At 39.9% G+C, this 22,677-nt stretch overlaps 2 protein-coding genes across 2 annotated transcripts in view; both read left to right on the top strand.

Annotated features, from left to right (window-relative positions):
- Nucleotides 1-3,091: 3,091 nt before the first annotated feature.
- Nucleotides 3,092-14,384, top strand: pex19 (peroxisomal biogenesis factor 19). The gene is made up of 8 exons (XM_036596334.1): nt 3,092-3,172; nt 3,747-3,841; nt 4,893-5,055; nt 5,953-6,038; nt 7,217-7,387; nt 9,438-9,596; nt 10,042-10,086; nt 11,205-14,384. The coding sequence occupies exons 1-8, from the start codon at nt 3,124-3,126 to the stop codon at nt 11,289-11,291; spliced, it is 855 nt and encodes a 284-aa protein (XP_036452227.1). The 5' UTR covers nt 3,092-3,123; the 3' UTR covers nt 11,292-14,384.
- A 1,168-nt stretch (nt 14,385-15,552) lies between these two features.
- The window catches only part of copa (COPI coat complex subunit alpha), a 28,357-nt gene continuing 21,232 nt past the window's right edge, over nt 15,553-22,677 (top strand). Inside the window, exons 1-6 of the mRNA XM_036596082.1 lie at nt 15,553-15,789; nt 17,808-17,921; nt 18,251-18,324; nt 18,860-18,940; nt 19,159-19,235; nt 20,107-20,216. Of these exons, the coding sequence (XP_036451975.1) occupies nt 15,750-15,789; nt 17,808-17,921; nt 18,251-18,324; nt 18,860-18,940; nt 19,159-19,235; nt 20,107-20,216 (496 nt within the window). The 5' untranslated portion in view covers nt 15,553-15,749. The remainder of the gene's footprint in view (nt 15,790-17,807; nt 17,922-18,250; nt 18,325-18,859; nt 18,941-19,158; nt 19,236-20,106; nt 20,217-22,677) is intronic.

Genomic DNA, 22,677 nt, shown 5'->3' with positions numbered 1-22,677 from the left:
TTTCTTGTCACTCAGCACGGAATCGTTCCCAAGTCCCGCCCTCTCGACGCTGCGGACCAATCCTGCCTTGGCAACTGTTGCTACCTTCCTTACTGAGCGGCTAGCTAATGTGCCTGCTAGCTACTTTACGGTCGTTTTCTGGGGAAGTGTTGCTGAACAGTTTGCTTAGTTATGTGTTCTGTATTCTCACAGTCAGATTTCTGCTGTAGTAAAACATTTTAAACATTTATACGAACACATTAAGGCCTCAGTAATGCTAAAAAAACAAACCTGTATTCTAAAAGCAGCCAAAACAGCTCATGGGATCAATACAATCGATTCATTACAGGAAACGATTTCTTTTGCAGTGATCATAACATAAACACACGTTTACTGTACCTTCACGAAAATGATCTACATTAATATGATGAACCATAGATTCACAGTGCTGCATAATAATGGTGTAGAATACTTTCTCTCTTATACTTACAGAATTACTCAATACATATTAATAATAACAGTATATATTACTTGTATAGAAATCATGTAGGTTCATGAGTGGCTAAAACCCTTGATATTCAGTGTTTTAATTAAGAATGAATAGCACACAGTAGTGTTACTGTATATGGAGTAGAGATGGGTAATGTGGCAAAAACATAACATGACGATACTTGAAGTCTGCATTCCTTTAATATGAACACAATATGCTCAGAAATGATCATCACAATAATAATATATCATCACATTGCCCCTCCCCACTGTCATGAATGACTGGAAGTTTAAATCATTCTACCAGAAAAACACAAATTCATAACAGATCTGGAGAGGGGTGAACCAGGCCTCATTCCCAGCTTAGTATTTCTAAAATCACCAAATACACCCATATTTGCACCAAAGCAAGCCGATTTAATCCCATTTCAGATTTGTTTTAGTGACCAAAATGTTTTTAAATTTTAAAAAGGCGATTTTTAAAGATCAGCAGTGCTGCCTGTCTTATTTATGTGTTAGCAAGGCCTAAGCTAGGCTAGGCGAAGCTAGACTGCTAGCATTAGCTGCTCCACCACTGTCTAACTTGCTTTATGCTAACAGCCATAGCTATAACATTATAAAATTAAAATACAGCAATGGAGACCTTGAACTGATGAGCAGCTGAAATCCTGTATCAAACAAGATCAGGAAAACATTTCACTTTCTAAACTACAGCAGTGTCTCCTCAGTTCCCAAATGCTTACAGAGTGTTGTTAAAAGAAGAGGTGATGAAACACAGTGGTAAACATGAACCTGTCCTGGACTTTTTTGACACATGTTGTTGGCATTAAATTCAAAATGGGCAAATGTTTTTTAAAAAACAATACAATTTCTCAGTTTCAGCATTTAATATGTTGTATTTCTTCTATTTTCAATTCATTATATGGTTTAAATGATTTGCACATCATTGCATTCTGTTTTCCGCCCAATGACAGTTGGGATAGGCTCCAGCACCCCAGAAGGATAAGCAGTTTAGATGATGTATGTATGTATGTATGTATGTATGTATGTATGTATGTATGCATTGTTTTTACATATTTTGTCTGTGTGCGGCAGAAAACAGGGTTGTTTTAATAGAATAAGTGAGAATTATGTAAAATAATATATATTTTCCCTTGTGCCTTAGCAAGATGTTCTGTAAATGTATTCTGATTTCATAACTTGTTTTATTATATATTTCAGCCATTCACTACATTTTCGCCCAACCCTGGTTGCTGCTGTTGTCTCAGGTGGTTGCTAAGGTGTTGCTAGGTGGTTCATGTGTTACTCCAAGTGGTTGCTAGGGTGTTTCTATAGTATTGGAAGTGGTTGCCATTTGACAGGAGGTTGACCAACAGAATGTGAAGCTCTGGAGCAGCTGCACATGATCCTAAGGTCACTATGCCCAGTGCCCAGCGTGGTCTAGAGGGGTATAAAGCCCCCCAGCATTGGGCTGTGGAGCAGTGGAACTGTGCTCTCTGGAGTGATGGAGCTCCATCCAACACCTTCGGGATGAGTTGGAGTGATCCAGAACTGACCATCCAACATCAGTACCTGGCCTCACTAATGCTCAATCAAATCCTCATAGCAATGTTCAACATCTAGTCTAAAGCCTTCTAGAAGAGTAGAGGCTGTTACTGCAGTACAGACTCACTATTAACACCTTCATTTCAGGAGAAACTCTGAATCAGCAACAAACTTTCAGACTTATTAAACATTCACTACAAGATAAGGCTAAAGGTCCTTTAAGCTACAGTTTAACGGGACGAAATTAAAATTAAGATTTTTTTTCTGACGTAGTGTCAGCGTTTTGTCTTTGTTTAAATTAGGCAGCAGAACTCTTGCCAAAGCACGGCTTTCCTGTGTCGAGGACTTTTATTTTGCTCTTTATTTATTTATTTATTTATTTTGCATCTGTTACGGCGTTTATTTTAACTGTTAAAAAAGCGTTTTAAATAAATGTGTTGATGAGCAAAACAGCCTCTCTAATTAGCATACACTCACACACAAAGAAATCAGCCAAATAATAATAATAATAGTAATAATAATAATAATGCAGTTAGCCGAATTTGCTCACTAACTCAAATTTATTCAAATATGAGTGTCTTTACAAAAAATAAAAGAAAAGAAAAAATGGTACTTAATAAATCTGATTTACATATAGACTAACGTGAAAAAACAAGATAAGGAAAAAGGTGTTGTATTTTAAAATATTTATTAGTAATAATAACAACAATGAGAAACTATTAAACAATTATAATGAATAAAATATTTAAACAATTATAATAAAAATACTAGAGATACGACAACAAAAATGATGATTATTACATGTTTAATTACTACATGCATGTATTTATTATTAACCTCGTGTTTTTTTGATGATGCCTCTGTTTTTAACACGGACCTTTATCGTATGAAATAACGCCACCGTCGCATCACTTCCACTCTGTGCTGAGCATGAGAGGAATCTCGAGTTTATGTTTAATGAAAATATATTATATAACAACAACAAAAATAATTATATTTATATATTTTAGTTATTATCATTTGTTTTGATTATTTAATTACGTCGGACCTTCACCGTGTGGAATGACGCCACCTCCGCGTCACTTCCGCCCCGTGCTGCGGAGTGTGAAGATGGCGGAGCAGCAGGCCGCGGACTCGGAGCTGGACGAGCTGTTGGACAGTAAGGTTTGAGATCAAAGCGGACAAACCATAAACTGTCGGGCAGTAAATACAGTCAGAGTTTATTAAATGAGATTAGAGCAAACTGACACGAACAAAGCAGCAGAAATCGGCTTCTTACTGGAAATTCAGTAACTGCTGCATCATTTAAGGTGGAGCGGGGAGGTTCCGACAGGGGGCGCTGTCAGCCTCCAAACACAGTGTAAACCAGTTAACCTGTAGACTCTGTGCTGTATTACATTCCTCTCCCGCTGCGGTTTACGGCTGAGGTCAGTGGGTCACACCTGGATGCACACCTGTGACAGGTACTCACTCTGTCCCTCTCTCTCCCTCTCCCTCTCTCTCTCTCTGCCTCTCTCCCTCTCTCTCTCTCTCTCTGCCTCTCTCCCTCTCTCTCTTTCTCTCTCTCTGTCTCCCCCCCCCTCTCTGTCTCTTTCTGTCTCTCTCTCTCTCTGTCTCTCTCCCCCCCTCTCTGTCTCCCCCCCTCTCTCTGTCTCTTTCTCTCTCTGTCTCTCTCCCCCCCTCTCTGTCTCTTTCTGTCTCTCTCTCTCTCTCTCTCTCTCTCTCTCTCTCAGGTGCTCTTGATGATTTTGAGAAGACCAGTGCGCCTCGTGCGGCGCCTGAAGCCGCTGCAGCCTCCAGCGCAGAAGCGAAAAGTTCTGGGTCAAAGGTGAACATCACTTCTGTCCTAGCTTCCATTCTGTAGTGAAGGTGTTAATGGTGAGTCTGTGCTGCAGTAACAGCCTCTGCTCTTCTGGAAAGGCTTTACACTGGATGTTGAACATTGCTGTGAGGATTTGTTGGATGGTCAGTTCTGGGTCACTCCATCTCATCCCAGAGGTACGGGATGGAGCTCCATCACTCCAGAGAGCACAGCTCCACTGCTCCACAGCCCAGTACTGGGGGGGCTTTATACCCCTCTAGCCTGCACTGGGTATGGTGACCTTAGGATCATGTGACCTTGGGCTGCTCCAGAGTGTCCCATTCTTATGGTCAACCTCCTATCAAATGCAGAAGAAAGGCCAAAGACAGTATAGCAGTCACCTCCAATACTATAGCAACAGCCTAGCAACCACATGGAATAGCATATGAACTGCTTAGCAACACTTCAGCAACAACCTGAGGTAACAAAGCACCCCAACAATCAACTATAATACTACAGTAAACACCCCGCAATGCCTTAGCAACCATCTCAGATACCATAGCAACACTCTTATCAACCACCTGAAACGCAACCACCTTGGGTACCATAGCAGCCCACTGGAAACCACCTAAAGCAACCTGGCTACCACCTACCTCCACCCTGGATGCCATAGCAACCACAAAATTCTAAACTCTTCAATATTTAAATCCAAACAATGGAAATAAACAATTTAACTTCAGAAAGCAGTCTTCTTACCTGTAAACTGTTCACCACCTTCAACCAATCATCACAAAATAATCCTAATTATCAAGAATTATTTACAGCGGCTTTGATTTTTCAAGCGTTATTAGCTGGCTTTGATAAGCTAACGGAGAGACTGATTGTGGACTTTCCTTTTCTAGTTGTGTTTCTGGTTCTGTTTAGGGTGCGCTGACTGACTGACTGATCCATTTCCTGATCCGGTCTGTATACAGCAGTCAGCTCTGAGTGATCCAGTCTCCATGCTGCGGTCAGTGCTGACTGGCCCGGTCTGTGTGCAGCGGTCAGTTCTGACTGTGTGCATGTCTTTGGTCCACAGCCGCCTCTCCTGGAGGACAGTCAGTTCTTCGAATCTCTGTTCGAGGGCGAGATGGCGAACCAGGCGAAGGAGGAGTGGGAGAGAGCGATGGCCGAACTGGCACAGGAGGAGCCGGAGCTGCTGCAGCATTTCCAGAAACTCTCCGAGGCTGCGGGCAAAGTCGGTACGTCAGAACCAGAACTCTTAGAATAAAAGAAAAAATATCACCAAAGACATTTTCACCAAGCAGGATATTTATCAGCGAATTAAATCAGAGCAGATTAACCAGCAAATCTACCAAACAAACAGCAGAGCCACTTTTAAAAAAGGCTTAAAAACCTACACGATTTAAAAAATCATAGCCAATACTGATCGAGGGCAGAGCAGGACTGTTAAAGCCTATTTACACCAAATACGTTTCCTCCAGACAACAAAACTCATGTGATTTTAATGTAGTGGGACCTTCACACAATCCGAAGTTTTTCTGTGTAAACACGCTGAAAGGCTGGTTTACACTCGAAAAAGTCTTCAGAGTAAAAAGTCGTTTTTCAGCTGTTTTTAATTATTATTTTTTTTTATACAGATGCACTCCCTCACAAAATCACCCCAATCATTCTAGAATGGTTCATTCTTTCCAGGCAGAGCTGTTCAAGTTCTTTGGTGAAAATTCCTGTATTTTTCCATATCTCGGAAAACAAATTTTGCAGTGTCAGTTTTTTCCAATATTGTGCAGCCATAATACACGATATACATCACAGGATTTACTTTTCTGAGGTTTGATAAGGTGGTACAGAACAAAAGCCCCAGCAGAGCCACCACACTAAATCCATTAAGCCGGACTGGTTATGTTCCCTCTTTAAATCGGTCAGTGTTCTTTCAGTACTAACGATATTCATACTCAGGGTATTATAAAAGTTTATCATGATGATGATGAAGTATTGTATCATGCACCGTGTCCTCAGAAAAGAATACCGTAATGTGATTTAATCACTATAATAACGTGTCATGCAGTCCTGTTATTGAGCCCCCTGCTGTCTGTCTCAGTGCTGTAACTGTCTTTAACATCGTTCACTGATTTCAGGATCAGATCCAGCTTCACAGCAGGAGTTCACCTCCTGTCTCAAAGAGACACTGAGCGGATTAGCCAAAAACGCAGACAACCTGCAGGTAGAGCACCTCACCTCACACAGCTGATACCACAATCAGAGAGTTTTAGTAGTGTGTGTGTGTTACGACAAAACCTCGTATCTCTGTTTTTTGTTGTTTTTCAGTATTTGACCTAACTTGAAAATGCTTGTTGTTCTTCACATTGTGTGTAGATTTTATGATGAATGGACCAAATGAAACGACCCAGAACGACTTGGAAAAATTCAGCTTCCATTGACTTACGTTAAAAGTAAAGTAGGTTTTTTCCTACTCCTGTAAAGTTACCATTTTGGAGATACGAGGTTTTGTTCCGATGGCAGTGAAATACATACAATGTTTACATATTTATATGCTTATAAGATGAGAAGAAACACAATCAAGAAATATAAATGGTACTTTATAATTAATACCACCTTAATTAAAGGAATAAAAATGTTTATTGACCAAGTGCGTTACACCAGCTGTTATTCTTTACAAATACCTTCATATCCAACATTGTTACCGATTGAAATTCATACAGTCATATGCAAAAATGTCAACACCTCTGCTTAAATTACATGTTGTTATTGTTGGTTTAAGTGTAAATAAGTGAACACGTTCTCTATAGAGACACTCAAATATGACATTTTTCTATAAATTCTATATATATATATATATATGTATGTATGTGTGTATGTATGTATGTGTGTATGTATGTGTATGTGTGTGTGTGTGTGTGTGTGTATATATATATATATATATATATATATATATATATATATATATATATATATATATATATATATGTATATGTATATATATATATAAATTAAAACTGACAAAATGACAAAAACAAAGCTGCCATGTCTTTGATGTGACGGTGTTGCTGTAGAGTTTAAAGTTAATGTACAGTAAATGTATCTGAGATACAGAGGATTTTAAAAGTGGGCGTGGCCTTAATTTTTTTCCCTAAAATGTTTGTAAGCTTTGAAGTTTCAGAAAGTGTTTTGTGGTTTAAGGTGTCTTTTAACTACCAAACCTAAAACGGCGAGCGTGCGTCTCTTAATCTCCTTTGTTGAGTCAGAGAATAATCCCTGCAGCAGTATTGATTATCATAGGCTGATTATTGTTATTGATCAGTGAGGCTGAGTGCTGTTTTGTGGGCTCTCCTGGTCTGAGTGGTGGTGAATGGCTGAGGTTCTTCTCTCTGTGTACGTCAGGCTGCCGGACTGGCCGGAGACGATCTGGCTAAGACTCTGGAAGGGCTGGGATTGGATGACGGTGAAGGAGCAGGGGATGATGGGAATATTCTGCCCATCATGCAGTCCATCATGCAGAACCTCCTGTCCAAGGATGTCCTCTACCCGTCCCTCAAAGAGATCACGGAGAAGGTCAGTGAGACGCCTGGTCATAGTGTGAGATGTGCTCTAGATCCCCGACTCTTTATGGGTTCTTTCCTCAGAACTTAAAGCAATAGTTTTACCAAAATCAAGTTCCTTCTTCTGTACTGTAAATGTATACTCTTAGAGATGGCTCTTCAGGGGTTCTTTAGTAATGGCAGTGCGTCTGATTAGAACCATGAGTGCTATATAGAATATATATAGAGTGCTATATAGGTTCTACATAGCACCAAAAAGGGTTCTTGTATTGTTACAATGTCGAGCTTGTGAGTATAGAACCCCTTTGTTGTGTCTCCATCAATCTGAAGAACCATTTCAATGCAAAGAACCATTTAAGCATGAAATAGTTCTATACAGAACTCATGTTCTAAACAGAACCATTGCCTTTACTAAAGAACCCTTGAAGAGCCATCTTTTTTAAGAGTGTCATGAGTCAACCAAGACATGACGGTCAAGTTTGGTGTCTGAAGTTTGCTTGTTTAGTTTTGGTCTAATGCAGCTAACAAGTAATACTTGTTTGTGTTAACGATTAGCATGGTGCTAACTGCAGGCCTAAATCATCTCACGCTCGTCTCAGAGTGTGTGGAGGTGTTCAGTGTCTCCAACAGTCTTGATTATGGTTTCTGATACTGTGTGACTCACTGTGATCTATAAACATGGACTACAGGGTGTTAGCATAGCTATAAACAGTAGCAGCCAGACTGCAGGCCTTTTCCAGCACTTTCTATTAGCAAAAAGTCAGAATATAAATAACATTATTTACTCTTTAAGTGGCCAGAGTGGCACTGTAATTCAGATCGGTCATAAATGTGCCTACTAGTTTCTAGAGTGTTTGGAAAACAAGGAAAAACCCCTTTTATGATGCATCGCGAAGGTGGGAGGAGAAACTACAGTGGCTGATTTTTGGGGATGAGCTATTTGGATTTTGTTTCCTAGCTGGCTAATGCAGAAGGATGGCTCACGTTGCTGATAGGAAGCCGAATATCACATCTGTTTTTACTACATCAGCTGGAGAAATTCCCAAATGTTGTACAGCGTTTTTCAGTAAATCATGCTGGGTATTGTAGTTGGAGAACTTTGATGAACAACATCTTAAAAACAATGCAAAAAAGTGAGTCTGTCAGACTGATGAGGCTGAGGCGTCTGATGCTACAGAACACTGCATAACATCACAAATGACATGCTAGTTTTGGGCTGTGTTGCCCCTTTAATCAAAATATCAGTGGCCTGTTTAAATAAATGAGTCAGATGAAGCGCACTGGCAGTGCAGCACAGTGTATCCCGTATAATTGTGCAGCAGCGCGTATGAAGCTGCCTCATCCTGTGTCCTCGTAGCTCCTATGCTAAGCTAAGGCTACTTGTTAGGTGCGTTAGCCATGTAGCTGCGGTGTTAAGCTAACAAAACTGTCAGCCACGTTGTTCTCTGTGCTCCAGGACTAACATTGCTTGTTAGCCACATTAGCCTCGTAGGTCCAGTGCTCAACTAGTTCTTATTAGCGACATTATCCTAGTAGCTCCTACGTTAAGCTAATATTGTATAATATTATATTGTTACCTTTATTCCCATAGCTCCAGTTCTATACTAGTTAGCTATATTTACCTCAGATCCTGGGCTAAGCTAATATTCCTTGTTAGCTATATTATGCTAGTGCTAGCTAACATGACTTGTTGGCTACATTAGCCAGCTAATATTCCTTGTAGGCTCGTTAGCCTCATTATTTATATAAAAGTCACCTGTATTTCACATGTGGAATGTTCAAAACCTCACGTGTTTAGAAGTCGTCACACATTCTTAACATGTAAAGTGTGCGAAGTGTTTTTTGCATGTTTTCTGTAAGGGTTAGCTCCTGAGCTAAGCTAACACTGCTTTTTAGCTACATTAGCCTCGTATTCACTGGTGCTAAAGTTAAATAGTCGTCAGCAGTTTAGTGTTTAACAGTTTATTTAAATTAAATTGACACTTAAGGCAGATTTATAAGACAGAAATGGCTTTTCTTCAGTGTCTGTGTGGATCAGCTAACAGAGCTGTGTTTGTGTTCAGTACCCTGAGTGGCTGAACAGTAACCGACAGTCTCTCCCGCCGGAGGAGCTCCACAGATACGAACAGCAGCACAGGATCATGGGGGAGATCTGCAGCCAGTTTGAGAGAGATTCAGATGGAGAGAGCAGCTTTGAGAACATTCTGGAACTCATGCAGAAGGTAAATAAGGCTCCATTGCAATGATGGCATGCAAATTAAGCCATAGCAACGTAAATGTGTTTTATTTTGTACACACACAGACACCGAAGCTGCTGGAAGGCCTTGTACATCATTGAAAACTGATTTTATTTGCTTATTTATTCATATATTTATTTATCTACTTTCTTTTTTTGTAGTAGTTTGATGTAGTATTAATATGTTCCATACAGTCCATATATGGAAAATAGCTTCAAAAACAGCCTTAAATTTGTTTCTGTGATGTCAAGAAGAGCAACTATTTTACATGTTTCTGTCTATTCAGCCTACAGTTTAGCCCCGCCCATTCACACTGTGTTATAAGTGAACCCTTTAGGGGAAAACATATAATATAATTAGTCCCCTTTAAAGGGTTTGTTTGCTCTGTATTTGATGTGTATTTTCTCTAAATCTCTGTTTTCCGGCTCAGCTGCAGGACCTGGGCCAGCCGCCAAAAGAGCTCGCTGGAGAGGCAGTGAGTATCGCCCCTCCGTGGAAAAGCGTTGCTTTAAAGCAACACTTAAATGAAAAACATGAAACTTCATATTTTCCCAAATGTTGTCGTTCAGCTAAGACATGCTTGATGTAACCTGGCTAACGAGTAATGGAAGCTTGGCACTGGAGCAGTGAGGCTAATGTAGCTAACACACAATGTTAATTTAGCCTAGGCCAATGTAGCTAACAGAGAATATTAGCTTAGTCCTGTAGCTAACAGAGAATATTAGCTTAGTCCTGTAGCTAACAGAGAATATTATCTTAGTCCTGTAGCTAACTAAGAATGTTAGCTTAGTCCTGTAGCTAACTAAGAATGTTAGCTTAGTCCTGTAGCTAATGTAGCTAACAACTAACGTTATGCTCCATTCGGGAGCTTGTCGAAAGGCTGCATATTCCAGACGGTTGTAGTGAACACTGCTAAACTCCGTTTGGGTCCTCATTCATAGATGCGCCCACCGCATGGAAAGAAATGAACAAGTAATGGAAGCTTAGCATTCGAGTAATGAGGCTATAACCAGGAACATTAGCATAGCAGTGACACTATGAGGCTAATGTAGCTAACACACAATGTTAATTCAGCATGGGAACTGCAGGGCCAGTGTAGCTCTCAAAAACTGTTAGCTTAGTCCTGGAGCTACAAGGCTAATGAAGCTAATAAGTAGCTATTAATAATACCACAAAATGTTAGCAAAAGAGCTTTGAGGCTAACATAGCTAACGTGTGCTGTTATGCTGCGTTCGGTGCTCATCGAAAGGTTGTAAATACCAGATTGTTAACGAGAAAATACGACTGAACTCCGTTTAGGTGTTACAAAGCTCTGCATCTTGTAAATATCAGCATTTTGGTGAGCAAAAAAAGCACTTTTCTTAGGTAAAAATGCTTTTCAGTCCAATTTTGCTTGTGACACTTATGAGGAATGTGTGTGAGACGTGTGTGATATTTGTGTTTTTGTCAGTTTTTAACATTAAGACTAAACTAAAATGTCCTGGCTGATTAATGAGGTTATGATTATTATTATTGATCTGTGTTCTTAGTGCTGATTTGAATGTGCTTTATATCACTCTCAGTAATTGTTTGTTTTCCTGTGGATCTCCTCAGCCCCCCGGTTTGAACTTCGATCCCGAGTCTCTGCACCTCCCTGGTGGTCCGGGCGCGGCCGGCGGAGAGCAGTGTTCGGTGATGTGAGGGAGCCAGGCTGTGCCGTGCTGCTCTGAGCTCCTCCTGATTCAGGATGGAGCTGATGGAGTTTATCTGAGTGAACACCCACAAAAACTCCTGTAAAACACCTCCTCCTCCTCCTCACTCTTCATCTCCTTCAGCCGCTCCAGAGCGGTTCCTTAAACCGGTTTAATGCAGCTTTGGGTTCACCTGTGGGCTGATATATATTGATAAAATCAAATTTTGCACATTTGCACCTGATAATGAGTCGAACGGCTAGAAGCCTGTGCCTCTGCTCTTAATGACAGAGAATTAGAAAACTGCAGGAGGTGGGTGGGTGTCATGTTTGCAGTTCTGGCTGTTAGACGTCTTAAAGGAGGGATGTTGGATGAATAAATATAGTAACCGTCAATTTAATAAGCTATAATTAAATTACTGCTTTTATATATAATAATTCATCGTGTACAATTGTTTGGAACATACTGAAACCTAGTTAAATTTCTTTTTCAGAACTGATCAGTGACCAAAAAAGGATTTTTTAATAGGCGAGACCTTGAGATGAGGGCCAAACTTCATTGTTTCCCCATCATGAGCCCATCTGTACTGTGACTAAAGTAGCCTTGTGTGTTTTCTCCAGTCAGTTTGTACTGAAATTGCATGTTGGATGTTGTTTGCTTCCCTTAAAGGTGGGCGAGATGGATGTAATTGGTCCGTTTTGCCTTCTAGCATCTTTTCAACCTGTTTACAAAAGCATTTTTGACACTAAAGCAGAAGAAGTGTCCATTTTAAAGGAATACCTGAGCGTTTTTCAACCTAGTGTCATCAGTTAGCCACCACAGATGCAGCTCCACTGACTGAAATCACATATGTTGCTTACATGAATGTCATGAGTTAAATTAATTGGAAAATATCTCTATATATCTCTACATAATAATCTCTAATCAATACTAAGAAATTGTTCTTTTTGCTCACCAAAATGCTGCCACGTAAAATGCTAGCTAGGTGGCTTACAATAGCTGCTAGCAAACATTAGCAAACGTTAGCTAATGTTGTTTTCACACAGGTTGTGACGGTCCCAGGGCGAAATCGTTTTAAAGAAGGACCTTCTGGATGAGGTGTAGTTGAGGTAGAAGTTAGCTGAACAGTCAGGTTGTGTTTGTAATTGTTTTATACGGCGGTGTTACATAAAGCAGCCGCTGTCCCCATTCACTAAGATGCTAGATACTGGCTAACTTGGCAGCTCACTGCTATCACTGTAGCCATGAAGTAAAACCCTGAATAAAATAAGGTGTAAATGATCCTATTTTACACTGAAAGGCTGTCGCTGCAGTAGCTAAACAGGATCTAATGACTTAACCTACTGCAGTTTTCAGTTCTATTAAAATTATGTGTAATATTTAAAAAGAAAAACACATCGAAGTTTAAATGCTAGCACTGTCTAATGTAGAAAAGAGTCTTTTCCTCACAAGACCGAGCGCATTAGAGGTAAAGCGTTCCTCAACAATGGTATAATAAACATATTTATTTGGTCTTTATTGATTCTCAGCCTAAATTTTCCTCATATTATTTTTACCACTCAAAAATAACGCTCATTTCAGCTAGCATCTCTTTGAGATGTTGTGTGAGTGCCAAGCCAACTGTAGTGAATGTTCATGGTTCCACTTACATGGAATATAATAAAGAAAAATATTTTTTGATCCATTCTTTATTGGTTCTCTATTGATTCTCCAATTATTTTTTTTAAACCACTGCAAAAAATAATGCTACTTTACACTGGCCTCTATGGGGTTTCTAGTGTATATTTACTGTTCCACTGTGCTTATTACCACTAGTAGCAACTCTGCCTAAGACACGGACCTCTGAAACATTGATAGTGTTCTTCACATTTTATTATGCAGTTTTACTGTGAATAGTTCATGCTCTTTCAGTGACGCGCACCAAAACTATGAGTGCTAATAGCTTCCTTTTGTGGAGGATATTGAATTGTTTATTAGAGTCACCAGGATGAATTCAGTAAAGGCCTCGTGATTCTTTTTGTTTTGTGTAGGCCTGATTTGACTGGGCAATGGTTTCTATTCTAAGTGTGTTTTGAGTCAGTGGCTTTTCCTGTACTTTGATAGAAGACGTATGGAAAACCCATGTTGTCTGAGGTAAAAAGATGCAACAAATAGGTTGAAATAAATGCTGGAGTATTCCTTTAAAGTCTACCCGATCCTCTTACAGACCTGTATTATGTTAAGTGCTCCCAACAAGCCTCCATGAAAAAAAAAAAATAATAATAATAATAATAGTGTCATATTGTACAGGTGACTGTGCTCCAGTGTGTTGTGTTAACTTTCCCAAACATGACATTTAACACCCAGAATACCTCAGATCAGTGGGTAGTGGTGTAAAATGTTTATTTTGGAAAAAGTGAGCTTTTATTTTGAAAGCTGAGAGGATGCAGAGTTTAATAGGCTTTAATAGGCTTGCATGCACTCTTAAAGATGGTTCTTCTAGGGTTCATTAGTAAACAGTGGTTCTATATAGAACCATAAACACTCAAAAAAACATTTGCATCCTTAAATGGTTCTTTGCACGGTGAAACGGATCTTCAGATTTACAGAGAATGTGTACATGGTTCTGTATAGCACCAGAAAGGGTCTGCAATTGTAAAGATGTCAAGTTTGTTACAATAGCAGAACCCTTTTTGGTGCTGTATAGAACCACATACACATTCTCCATCAATCTGGATAACCATTTCACCATGCAGAGAACCATTTAAGCATGTAAATGGTTCTTCAGGCGTTTATGATTCTATATAGAACCACTGTCGTTAAACCTAAAACTAAAAACCTTTGCAGGACCGTGTTTTTAAGAGCGCAGGCTGAACTCGCATATGAAGACTGATATTTAGGTGGATTAATATGGGTTATGGTTAATATGGATTACAGTGAGAGACGAGCACATAAGACGAACACTCAGGGGTTCATTGAACACCCAATGCACTTAAACCAGTCACACTGAATTCAGCTGAAAACTGCGAACTCCCTCACAGTGAACACCTGGACCTGCTATCATCTACAGACTGTGAACAAAGTACAGAATTACAGTGGAAGAAATAAAAAAAAGAGAAAAGTTTGTGTTCTGTGTGGTCTTTTGTTTTATTTCCAGCCATTTTATTTCGTGCACAATAATTATAATAGACTTTTTAGAGAGAGATATGAGTGCGTTTCTGGCATCTGAGATAAACAAGTGGATCTTTTTCCCCAAAAGAAAATAAAACAGTCAAAAACACCTGAAAGCAATAATTCAGACAGGTGTCCACAGACTTTTGGCCATATAGTGTAGTTCCAAAATTATTTAGCAAAAAACTAAGTGTTCGGTTTTGCCCTGCTCTCTTTACGGTAGCCCAAAAAGGTCCTTCAAGGGCTCTTTAGTAAAGACAGTGGTTCTCTATAGAACAATCAACAGTCTAAGAACCATTCACATGCTTAAATGGTTCTCTGCAGTGTGAAAGAGCTCTTCAGATTGATGGTGAATGTGTTGTATATGGTTCTATACAGCACCAAAAGGTCCTTCTGTTGTAGCAAGCTTGACAATAACAGTAGCAGAACCCTTTTTGGTGCTACATAGAACCAATAAGATTGTCCTTCAATGGTTCTTGAGTAAAGAATATGGTTCTATATAGAACCAAAATAGGGTTCTTCTACTGTTACGATGTCAAGCTTGTTACAATAGAAGAACTCTTTTCAAACAGGTCCTATATAGAACCATATACAGCACATTCTCCATCAATCTGAAGAACGATTTGTGATGTAAAGAACAACGTAATCATGCAAACTGTTCTTTGAGTGTTCATAGTTCTAAGTAGAAACATCTTTACTGAAGAACCCTTAAAGAAGGATCTTTTTAAAGAGTGTAGTAAATGTACAACTGAGGTAAGATCATTAATGAGTGTGGAATGTTTGGATTCTCTTGTTTTTGCTTCTGATTTCGTCTGTTTTCTAAATCTAGCAGTGAAAGGATCATGTGTTAAGAGTGTGTTCAGTAAAAAGTGTACGCAAAATAACCTTTTCACCTTTATAATATACCTTTATTTATATTCAGTCAATATATTTGTTTTTGTTTTGTTCGTCTTTCCTATTATTATTCCTTGTTTTTCACCTATTTCCAAGGCCCGAGACAGCTGCCTCAGTTTCGGACACAGCCCAGGGCTCCTTCATGGCCTAACCAGCTCACTCCCTTCAGTCCACTAGACAGTAGTGCACTCCGTAGGGAGCATGGCGCTGTATTCGGGACGCGCCCTCCTCCCTGGGTCTGACGTGGAGCTTCCACTGCAGGCATCTTGAAGCGCTGAGCCTTAGTGGAGTTTCTGTAGACGTGTCAGCTGCAGAAGAGCTGCTCATTCACTGCGCTCTTCATGAGAACAGCCACTCTTCTGCGACATTAACCTGTATTTCGGTGTAACGGCACGGTCCGTGTGCGTCTCTGAGTCCGGAGGAGATGTTGACCAAATTCGAGACCAAGTCTGCTCGAGTGAAGGGTGAGTTATTATTACTGCTGCGGTTAGCATGCAGGCTAACGGCTAATGCTTCAGAACCAGAGTTAAACGTTCAGCCGCGCCGTTACAGGTTTATTTACAGGTAGATTCACCCGTATTTCCTGAATATGAGCTTTAATCTGCTGTTTTAGGAGCTACATCCGCTGACAGAGACGCCGCGGCCTGTCTGGAGTTAAGGTAGCCGGTTAGCTTTAGCGTTAGCTCGTGGCTAACAGCTCTTTGAGCTTTTGGCTGTTAGGAGTTGAAGGGAATGAATTACACTAATATAATCGATATGATAGTGTTGATCTAAAGCAACAGCGTGTCTTGTGTGCTATGTTAGTCGTGTTTTGGGGCCTCTCGCTGCTGTTTGGGTGCTGCGCAGGAAGCTAAGCTAACTCTGTACTGTGTTAGACACGGCTCGGTCTTAGCCGCTCGCTGTTCACATTACAGTCCGAAACACTGACTTCAGAACACGGAGCTGAAGTTCCACCTTAAGTGCTGCAGGACCGGATTCGGTTTTAACCACCCACTGTTCACATTAGAATCCGAATCATTCGCGTTACAACATTAAGCTGAAGTTCCACCTTTCCAAGCATCTTCATAGTTGGTCATGATTTAAGTGTCAGCTTTTTGTTCGGATGATTCTGTTCCACCTTAACTGGTGCTACAGTTACATGCTGGTTCCTGTCCAGGGCCCCAGAACGTAACTGCTGCTTTTACTTTTTAAGGTGGACCGGAATAATTTGAATAAGATGTCAGTTTTAGCCTTTTCTTTAGACCCAGATTCGGCCCGTGTGGGTTCTTCAACTTACAACACGGTTTTTTTATATTTCTAATGCAATAAACAGAATCAGATCTCTGATAATGACCTTTGTTCATCTAACGAGCTGGGAAATGTCGTCACCTGTCAACAGGTATGAAGGCAGAGTTTTGTGGAAAAGTTATGTGTAAAATCAAGATGTGTTTTGATGAGTTGGAGCTATTAGAATGTATTATTATTATTGTTATTATTATCCTTATATAAATTATATATAGTATTAATGATAACTCAGCTAATGGCTGGGTACTGTCTCATCTTGAAAATAGAAAGAAAATTGAATTGATATGATGCTTAATATGTTTTTTGCTCTAATTAAACCTATTTAATGTTCTAACTCAGTGGTTGAGATGTAATCAGAGAGATTCAGAGAGGTTTGGTGTGAAATGGTTCAGATGTCTTTACAGTGGTGGTGATAGGAACCAGGGGTCGCCATGACTACAACACAACTATAGACATTTTATTTACTATCCAGAACCACCAGTGAACCTACACGAGTCTTCTGAGTTTATATGGAATGTTGATGATGGAAAATAGTGGAAAATCTGAAATAATAAGTTTTCTTTGGGGACTATTTTGCCTCACAGCGCCCTGCATGTATCCCTCCACCATGAATGGAGTTTAAGTTCTCTAAACTATCATAAAACAGTGTCTCAGTCATCAGGCAGTGAATTCATAACCATTTCATGTAGGAACTTTCTGTGAGGGAGCTTTTAGAGAAAGCTTCACATAAAAGGCAGTTATGTGATGTTTGTAATTTTGTATAAATGTTTAGCAGATAAAATAATTTGTGCACAGACCAAAAGTGGGTTTGGCCTAAAACTAAAATGAGTTTGTGGTGCTGGAAGTCGATGTTTATGAACCACAACAGTTTACAGAGTAACTAAGAAGCGCCCCCCTCGTTAATAACGTGCATATAGAGTGTAATTCAGACAGCCAATCAGCAGCCTCGATCTTACTGGATCACTGATGCTGATCAGACTGTTTGGGTACTGAAGTTCTGTATTGAATCGCTGACGTTTCTGTTGCTCAGTAGTGTTGAGGTGGTTCAGACGGTCCTATGGAAGTGTTGAAGTGATGCCCAGCTTTGCGTCCTGCGCTGGTCAGACAGCATTAAGCTGCCACTCTCTCCTCTTTACTCCTCTGCTCAGTGAGTGATGGTGTTTGTTTCAGCGCTGATGAGTCTGTCCTCCTGTTTCAGGGCTGAGTTTCCACCCGAAGCGGCCCTGGATCCTCGCCAGCCTGCACAACGGCGTCATCCAGCTGTGGGACTATCGCATGTGCACCCTCATCGACAAGTTCGACGAGCACGATGGTACAAAAACACCAGATAACAACACATTTTCTCGTATCTTATCACATCGCATTGTGATCCTCTTTGTAGCTCATGGCTTGTGTGTTAGCACGAGGCTAACATATTAGTCTATAGCTCGTGTGTTAACTCTGGGCTAACATATTAGCTCACACTTTTATAAGGAGATCATTGTCATATTGAACCGAATTCTGCATTTTGGGAATCGTCACCTTTACAAATAACCTTTTTATTTATTTTTATTTAACATATTAACGTATCTAATGAAATGCGCAGTATCGGAGCGTTCGGTTCCGTATCTGTCGTCTGACGTCTGTGTTTTTGTTGTGCAGGTCCGGTCAGAGGGATCGACTTCCACAAACAGCAGCCTCTGTTTGTCTCAGGAGGAGACGACTACAAAATAAAGGTCTGATCTCAGCATAATAAAGAAATAATGGTGGATAAAGTAAGACTGACTGATGTTATTGGGTCAGTAAAAAACACAGATTTACTGACCTTAGCAGAAATCCCACTGATGAAGATGATGTACGTTAAATTTACTGTTGTGAAATTTGGTTATTTATACGTTTAAAGATAAGACTGATTTCTGAGTTGATTTGTAAAATGATAAATGAACGTATATATTAAGACTGATATTGCTAAACTACTTATATTAATACGTTATTCAATAGTGATATTAATATATGTCATTTAATGTGAGAGAAAAAAATGAAGAACAATCATATGAGTCAGTAAATCGTGCTGTTTATTTAAAATTACTGGATTAATTGAACCATTTTTGCTCATATAAAATCATATTTTGATTTTATTTTTATAATTTTTTGTGTTTTGTTTGTTCTCTAAAATACAAAGTTTGTTATATTATAATGTAGCGCTTCTTGATGCGGTTCTGGTTCTGTTGAGCATGTTTCTTGATAATGATGTTTGTCTGTTTTTATCAGGTGTGGAATTATAAACTGCGCCGCTGTCTCTTCACCCTGCTGGGTCACCTGGACTACATCCGCACCACCTTCTTCCACCATGTGAGTTATTCTGCCTCCACTGCTTTATGGGAAAGATTAACAATTAACATAAATCCAGACTAAAAACATCTTTTCAGCTCCGGTTTAATTAAGATGCAGCTGTGTGAACTTGTGATGGTTTTAAAGTGCAGACGGCTGCATTAAAGTTAAGATGTGATCAGCAGGACAGTTTTTGGTCTGTTTTCCTGACGTCCTGTTTGTTTGTCTGCTGTTTTCAGGAGTACCCCTGGCTCCTCAGCGCCTCCGATGATCAGACCATCCGCATCTGGAACTGGCAGTCCAGGACGTGTGTGTGGTGAGTCTGTGTTTCTGTATCTGGGTGTTCGGGTTTTCGGTTTGATTTTGTATTTATTTCGAGAAGCAACGATTAGTCCAAAAAGCTGAACGTTAGGCAACACAGTTGACGTGGATTTTATTTGTAGATGTTCTTTACTTAAAAATTATTGATTTGAAACGTCACTTAAAGGTTTAAATACAAAAAATGAACACTATTATTAGTAAACCTTATCTATCTTGATTTATTCGCTCTTAGTGGAGGAGGCTTCTACTGTTTCATTTAAAAAGCCTCTATAATGTTCATATGATCCACACAGTCACTCTGACAGATTGTAATACACTACAGGAAGTGTAGGGGGCGATACGGCTTCTGCTGTTTCATTTAAAAAAGCCTCTATAATGTTCATATGATCCACACAGTCACTCTGACAGATTGTAATACACTACAGGAAGTGTAGGGGGCGATACGGCTTCTACTGTTTCATTTAAAAAGCCTCTATAATGTTCGTATGATCCACACAGTCACTCTGACAGACTGTAATACACTACAGGAAGTGTAGGGGGCGATATGGCTTCTACTGTTTCATTTAAAAAGCCTCTATAATGTTCGTATGATCCACACAGTCACTCTGACAGACTGTAATACACTACAGGAAGTGTAGGGGGCGATATGGCTTCTACTGTTTCATTTAAAAAGCCTCTATAATGTTCGTATGATCCACACAGTCACTCTGACAGACTGTAATACACTACAGGAAGTGTAGGGGGCGATATGGCTTCTGTTTAATTGAAAGCTTTCAGTTGCTTAATGCTTTATTACACATTGTGGTTTTATTTAATACTCTCTCTCTCTCTCTCTCTCTCTCTCTCTCTCTCTCTCTCTCTCTCAGTGTTCTGACGGGTCATAATCACTACGTGATGTGCGCTCAGTTCCACCCGTCGGAGGACCTGGTGGTCTCGGCCAGTCTGGATCAGACCGTGCGAGTGTGGGATATTTCCGGTGAGGGGCGAGGGACGGGCAACAGTGGGTGGGGGTGGGGGGTGGGGTTTGGTGTGGAGAGAGAGAGAGAGAGAGGAGGAGATAAAGGAGTGAAATCTCTATCTCCTCTTCTCCGGTGTGTACAGGCAAGAAACTCTGTGGGCTTTAAACTCAGACACCCCCCCACTGACTGACTGACCACAACTGAGCGCCCGCAGACGACCGCAGTCACACTGAAAACACAGCGACTCTTCGGGAGCTCAGTCTCTGTTTTGTTCACACAACACTGACAGTCTCTAGATAGACGGAAAATATGTAAATAAAGAAATATTACATGAGTTTGAAATGAGGAACAGAGCTGTAGAAGGTTCTAAAGTGACTCAGAAAGCTGTAGAACATCAAGAGTTCTGATAAACATCAGCATGAACAGCCAGCATGAAGTTCTAATGAAAGTAAAGTCCAGAATAAAATTAAAATCCAAAAAGAAAATTTAAATCCAAAAGATCAAATTAATATCCAAAATGAAGTTTTAATACCATTAATATCCAGAACGACATTCTAATAATTTAATATCTAGAATGATGTTCTAATAACATTAATATCGCTTTAATAAAATTAATAGAATGCAGTTCTAATAAAATTCATGTCCAAACGTAGTTCTGTTATAATTGACTTCTTTTTTTGAATGACGTTCTCATAAAAGTAATATTCTAAATACTTAATTTGTTCTGAAAAATGAAGTTACTGTATGATGAAAAATAGTCTTAATATCTATTTACAGCAACAGATTTTCAGTTTTTATTTTGTAATGTTTTGAAAATTTTCCCCTCACTCTCCAGTCCATATATGGAATCTTGGCTGGAAAAACAGCAGATTTTGAAGTTACCGTTTTTGTGATGTCACAAAAGCCAGCACATTTACACACATCCACCTATTCAGCGTACGGCAGTTTAGCCCCGCCCACTCACACTGAATAAGGAGAGTTTCAGGCCAGCCTGATTTTAGAATGGAGCGCAACACAGGGCAGCCAATCACAACAGAGCTCATTTGCATATCAGTCTTAAAGACACAGTCACAAAAACAGCCTGTTCAGTTAAAAGGGACAAAGAGAGGCGAGTCAAAATTAATTGGGCTGTTTTTGTTAAATAAACACACATTAATGTTATAAGTGACTATAAAATGTAAAAATGTAGCGTATGGGCTCTTTAAGTCTAAATCTCATTAGTTAATATCGTTTAATTGGGAGTGAATATTGTGATGGTGAGTGACTCCAGGCTGTTGAACAGTGTTGTGTGACAAGCGTTTTCAGTGTTTGTGCTGCTGTTTGTGGGTGTTTATCTGAGTGTTTGTTGGTCAGAGGGGTCTGAGTGTCTCTGCATGCTGTCACTGAGCTGTGATTTGTGCTCTCAGTCTCTGCTTCTCTTCATCTCTGACTGAACGTCTTTAACCTGCTAACTTTCCTCACTCACTCGATCAGAGCATGCAGGAGAACATCTCAGCATCTCCAGCTACGACCCTCCGTTCCTCTCACTGCTTCTCCTCTACGCGCTGAGGAACAGAGCTGAACATGCTGGTCTTTAGTGTTGATGAAGCAGAATTACTGCAGCATGAGCAGTGATTAAAGACACTGAGCCGAATGAAGAGGACAGTGCGGTGTTTATTCGCGCGTGTGCTGATGTGCATGTGTTCCTGTTTGGTTTGGATCACTGCTGGTACATTTGCAGTACTGAATAACAGCTCGACCTAAATAATACACCTTATACATTTGTTAATACCTTCATTCATACAGCTTCATTGAAAGGCAGTAATTGCAGTGTGTATAAAATTTAATGCAAACTACAAATAATTGACTGACAGTTTTACAAAGTCACAGTAGATTATTTTTCTTCTGTTTTTGTCCATTTCTTTATTTATATAACGAGTATTTAGTCTGTCATTAATGACTTGTTAGCCCCGCCCATTCAGCCTACAGCGGATTAGCCCCGCCCATTCAACAAATGTGGGCTATTAGAACAGAACAAACACTTATTACAGATCTGGCTGCTCCTAATGTCCAGTATTAACTACTTCAGACTGTCAAAGTGACCTTTTTAATCAAATGAAGACTTAATTATTAATATCTTAGTTAATAAAAATATTCCTATGCTTGCACTGTTTATTTTTCCATTCACATAATTAATGAGCATTTCTGTAATATTAATGCACTGTTAATGTACTAAATGCATGACTCACCCCATTTATATCCCTACATTCATAACCATGTAAACACATGCATGTGCTAATCCTCGCTCTCTAGCCCCGCCCAGCGTCCCACCAGAGCACATTTTGCCCCTCCACCACTCCATCGGTCCACCAAATCCACCCCCCCCTCCACCTCGCTTCAGTTTGGTCCCATCGCCCCGACGGAAACATCCACTCCTGCACTTCAGCTCAGCTTCCGACTCTGTTGGGCTTTTATTCACACAGCAGATACTTTTAGTGC

Source organism: Colossoma macropomum, unplaced genomic scaffold (assembly GCF_904425465.1).
Source record: "Colossoma macropomum unplaced genomic scaffold, Colossoma_macropomum, whole genome shotgun sequence".
NCBI lineage: Eukaryota > Metazoa > Chordata > Actinopteri > Characiformes > Serrasalmidae > Colossoma > Colossoma macropomum.
Note: the sequence above shows the minus strand (reverse complement) of the source record. Positions and strands in the feature narration are given on the sequence as shown.

Excerpts from the sequence above, each read along its gene's own strand:
- pex19 (XM_036596334.1), top strand. The coding sequence starts at position 3,124 with ATGGCGGAGCAGCAGGCCGCGGACTCGGAGCTGGACGAGCTGTTGGAC. Across the intron at positions 3,173-3,746 it reads GCTGGACGAGCTGTTGGACA|GTGCTCTTGATGATTTTGAG; the intron begins GTAAGGTTTGAG and ends TCTCTCTCTCAG. Across the intron at positions 10,087-11,204 it reads AAGAGCTCGCTGGAGAGGCA|CCCCCCGGTTTGAACTTCGA; the intron begins GTGAGTATCGCC and ends GGATCTCCTCAG.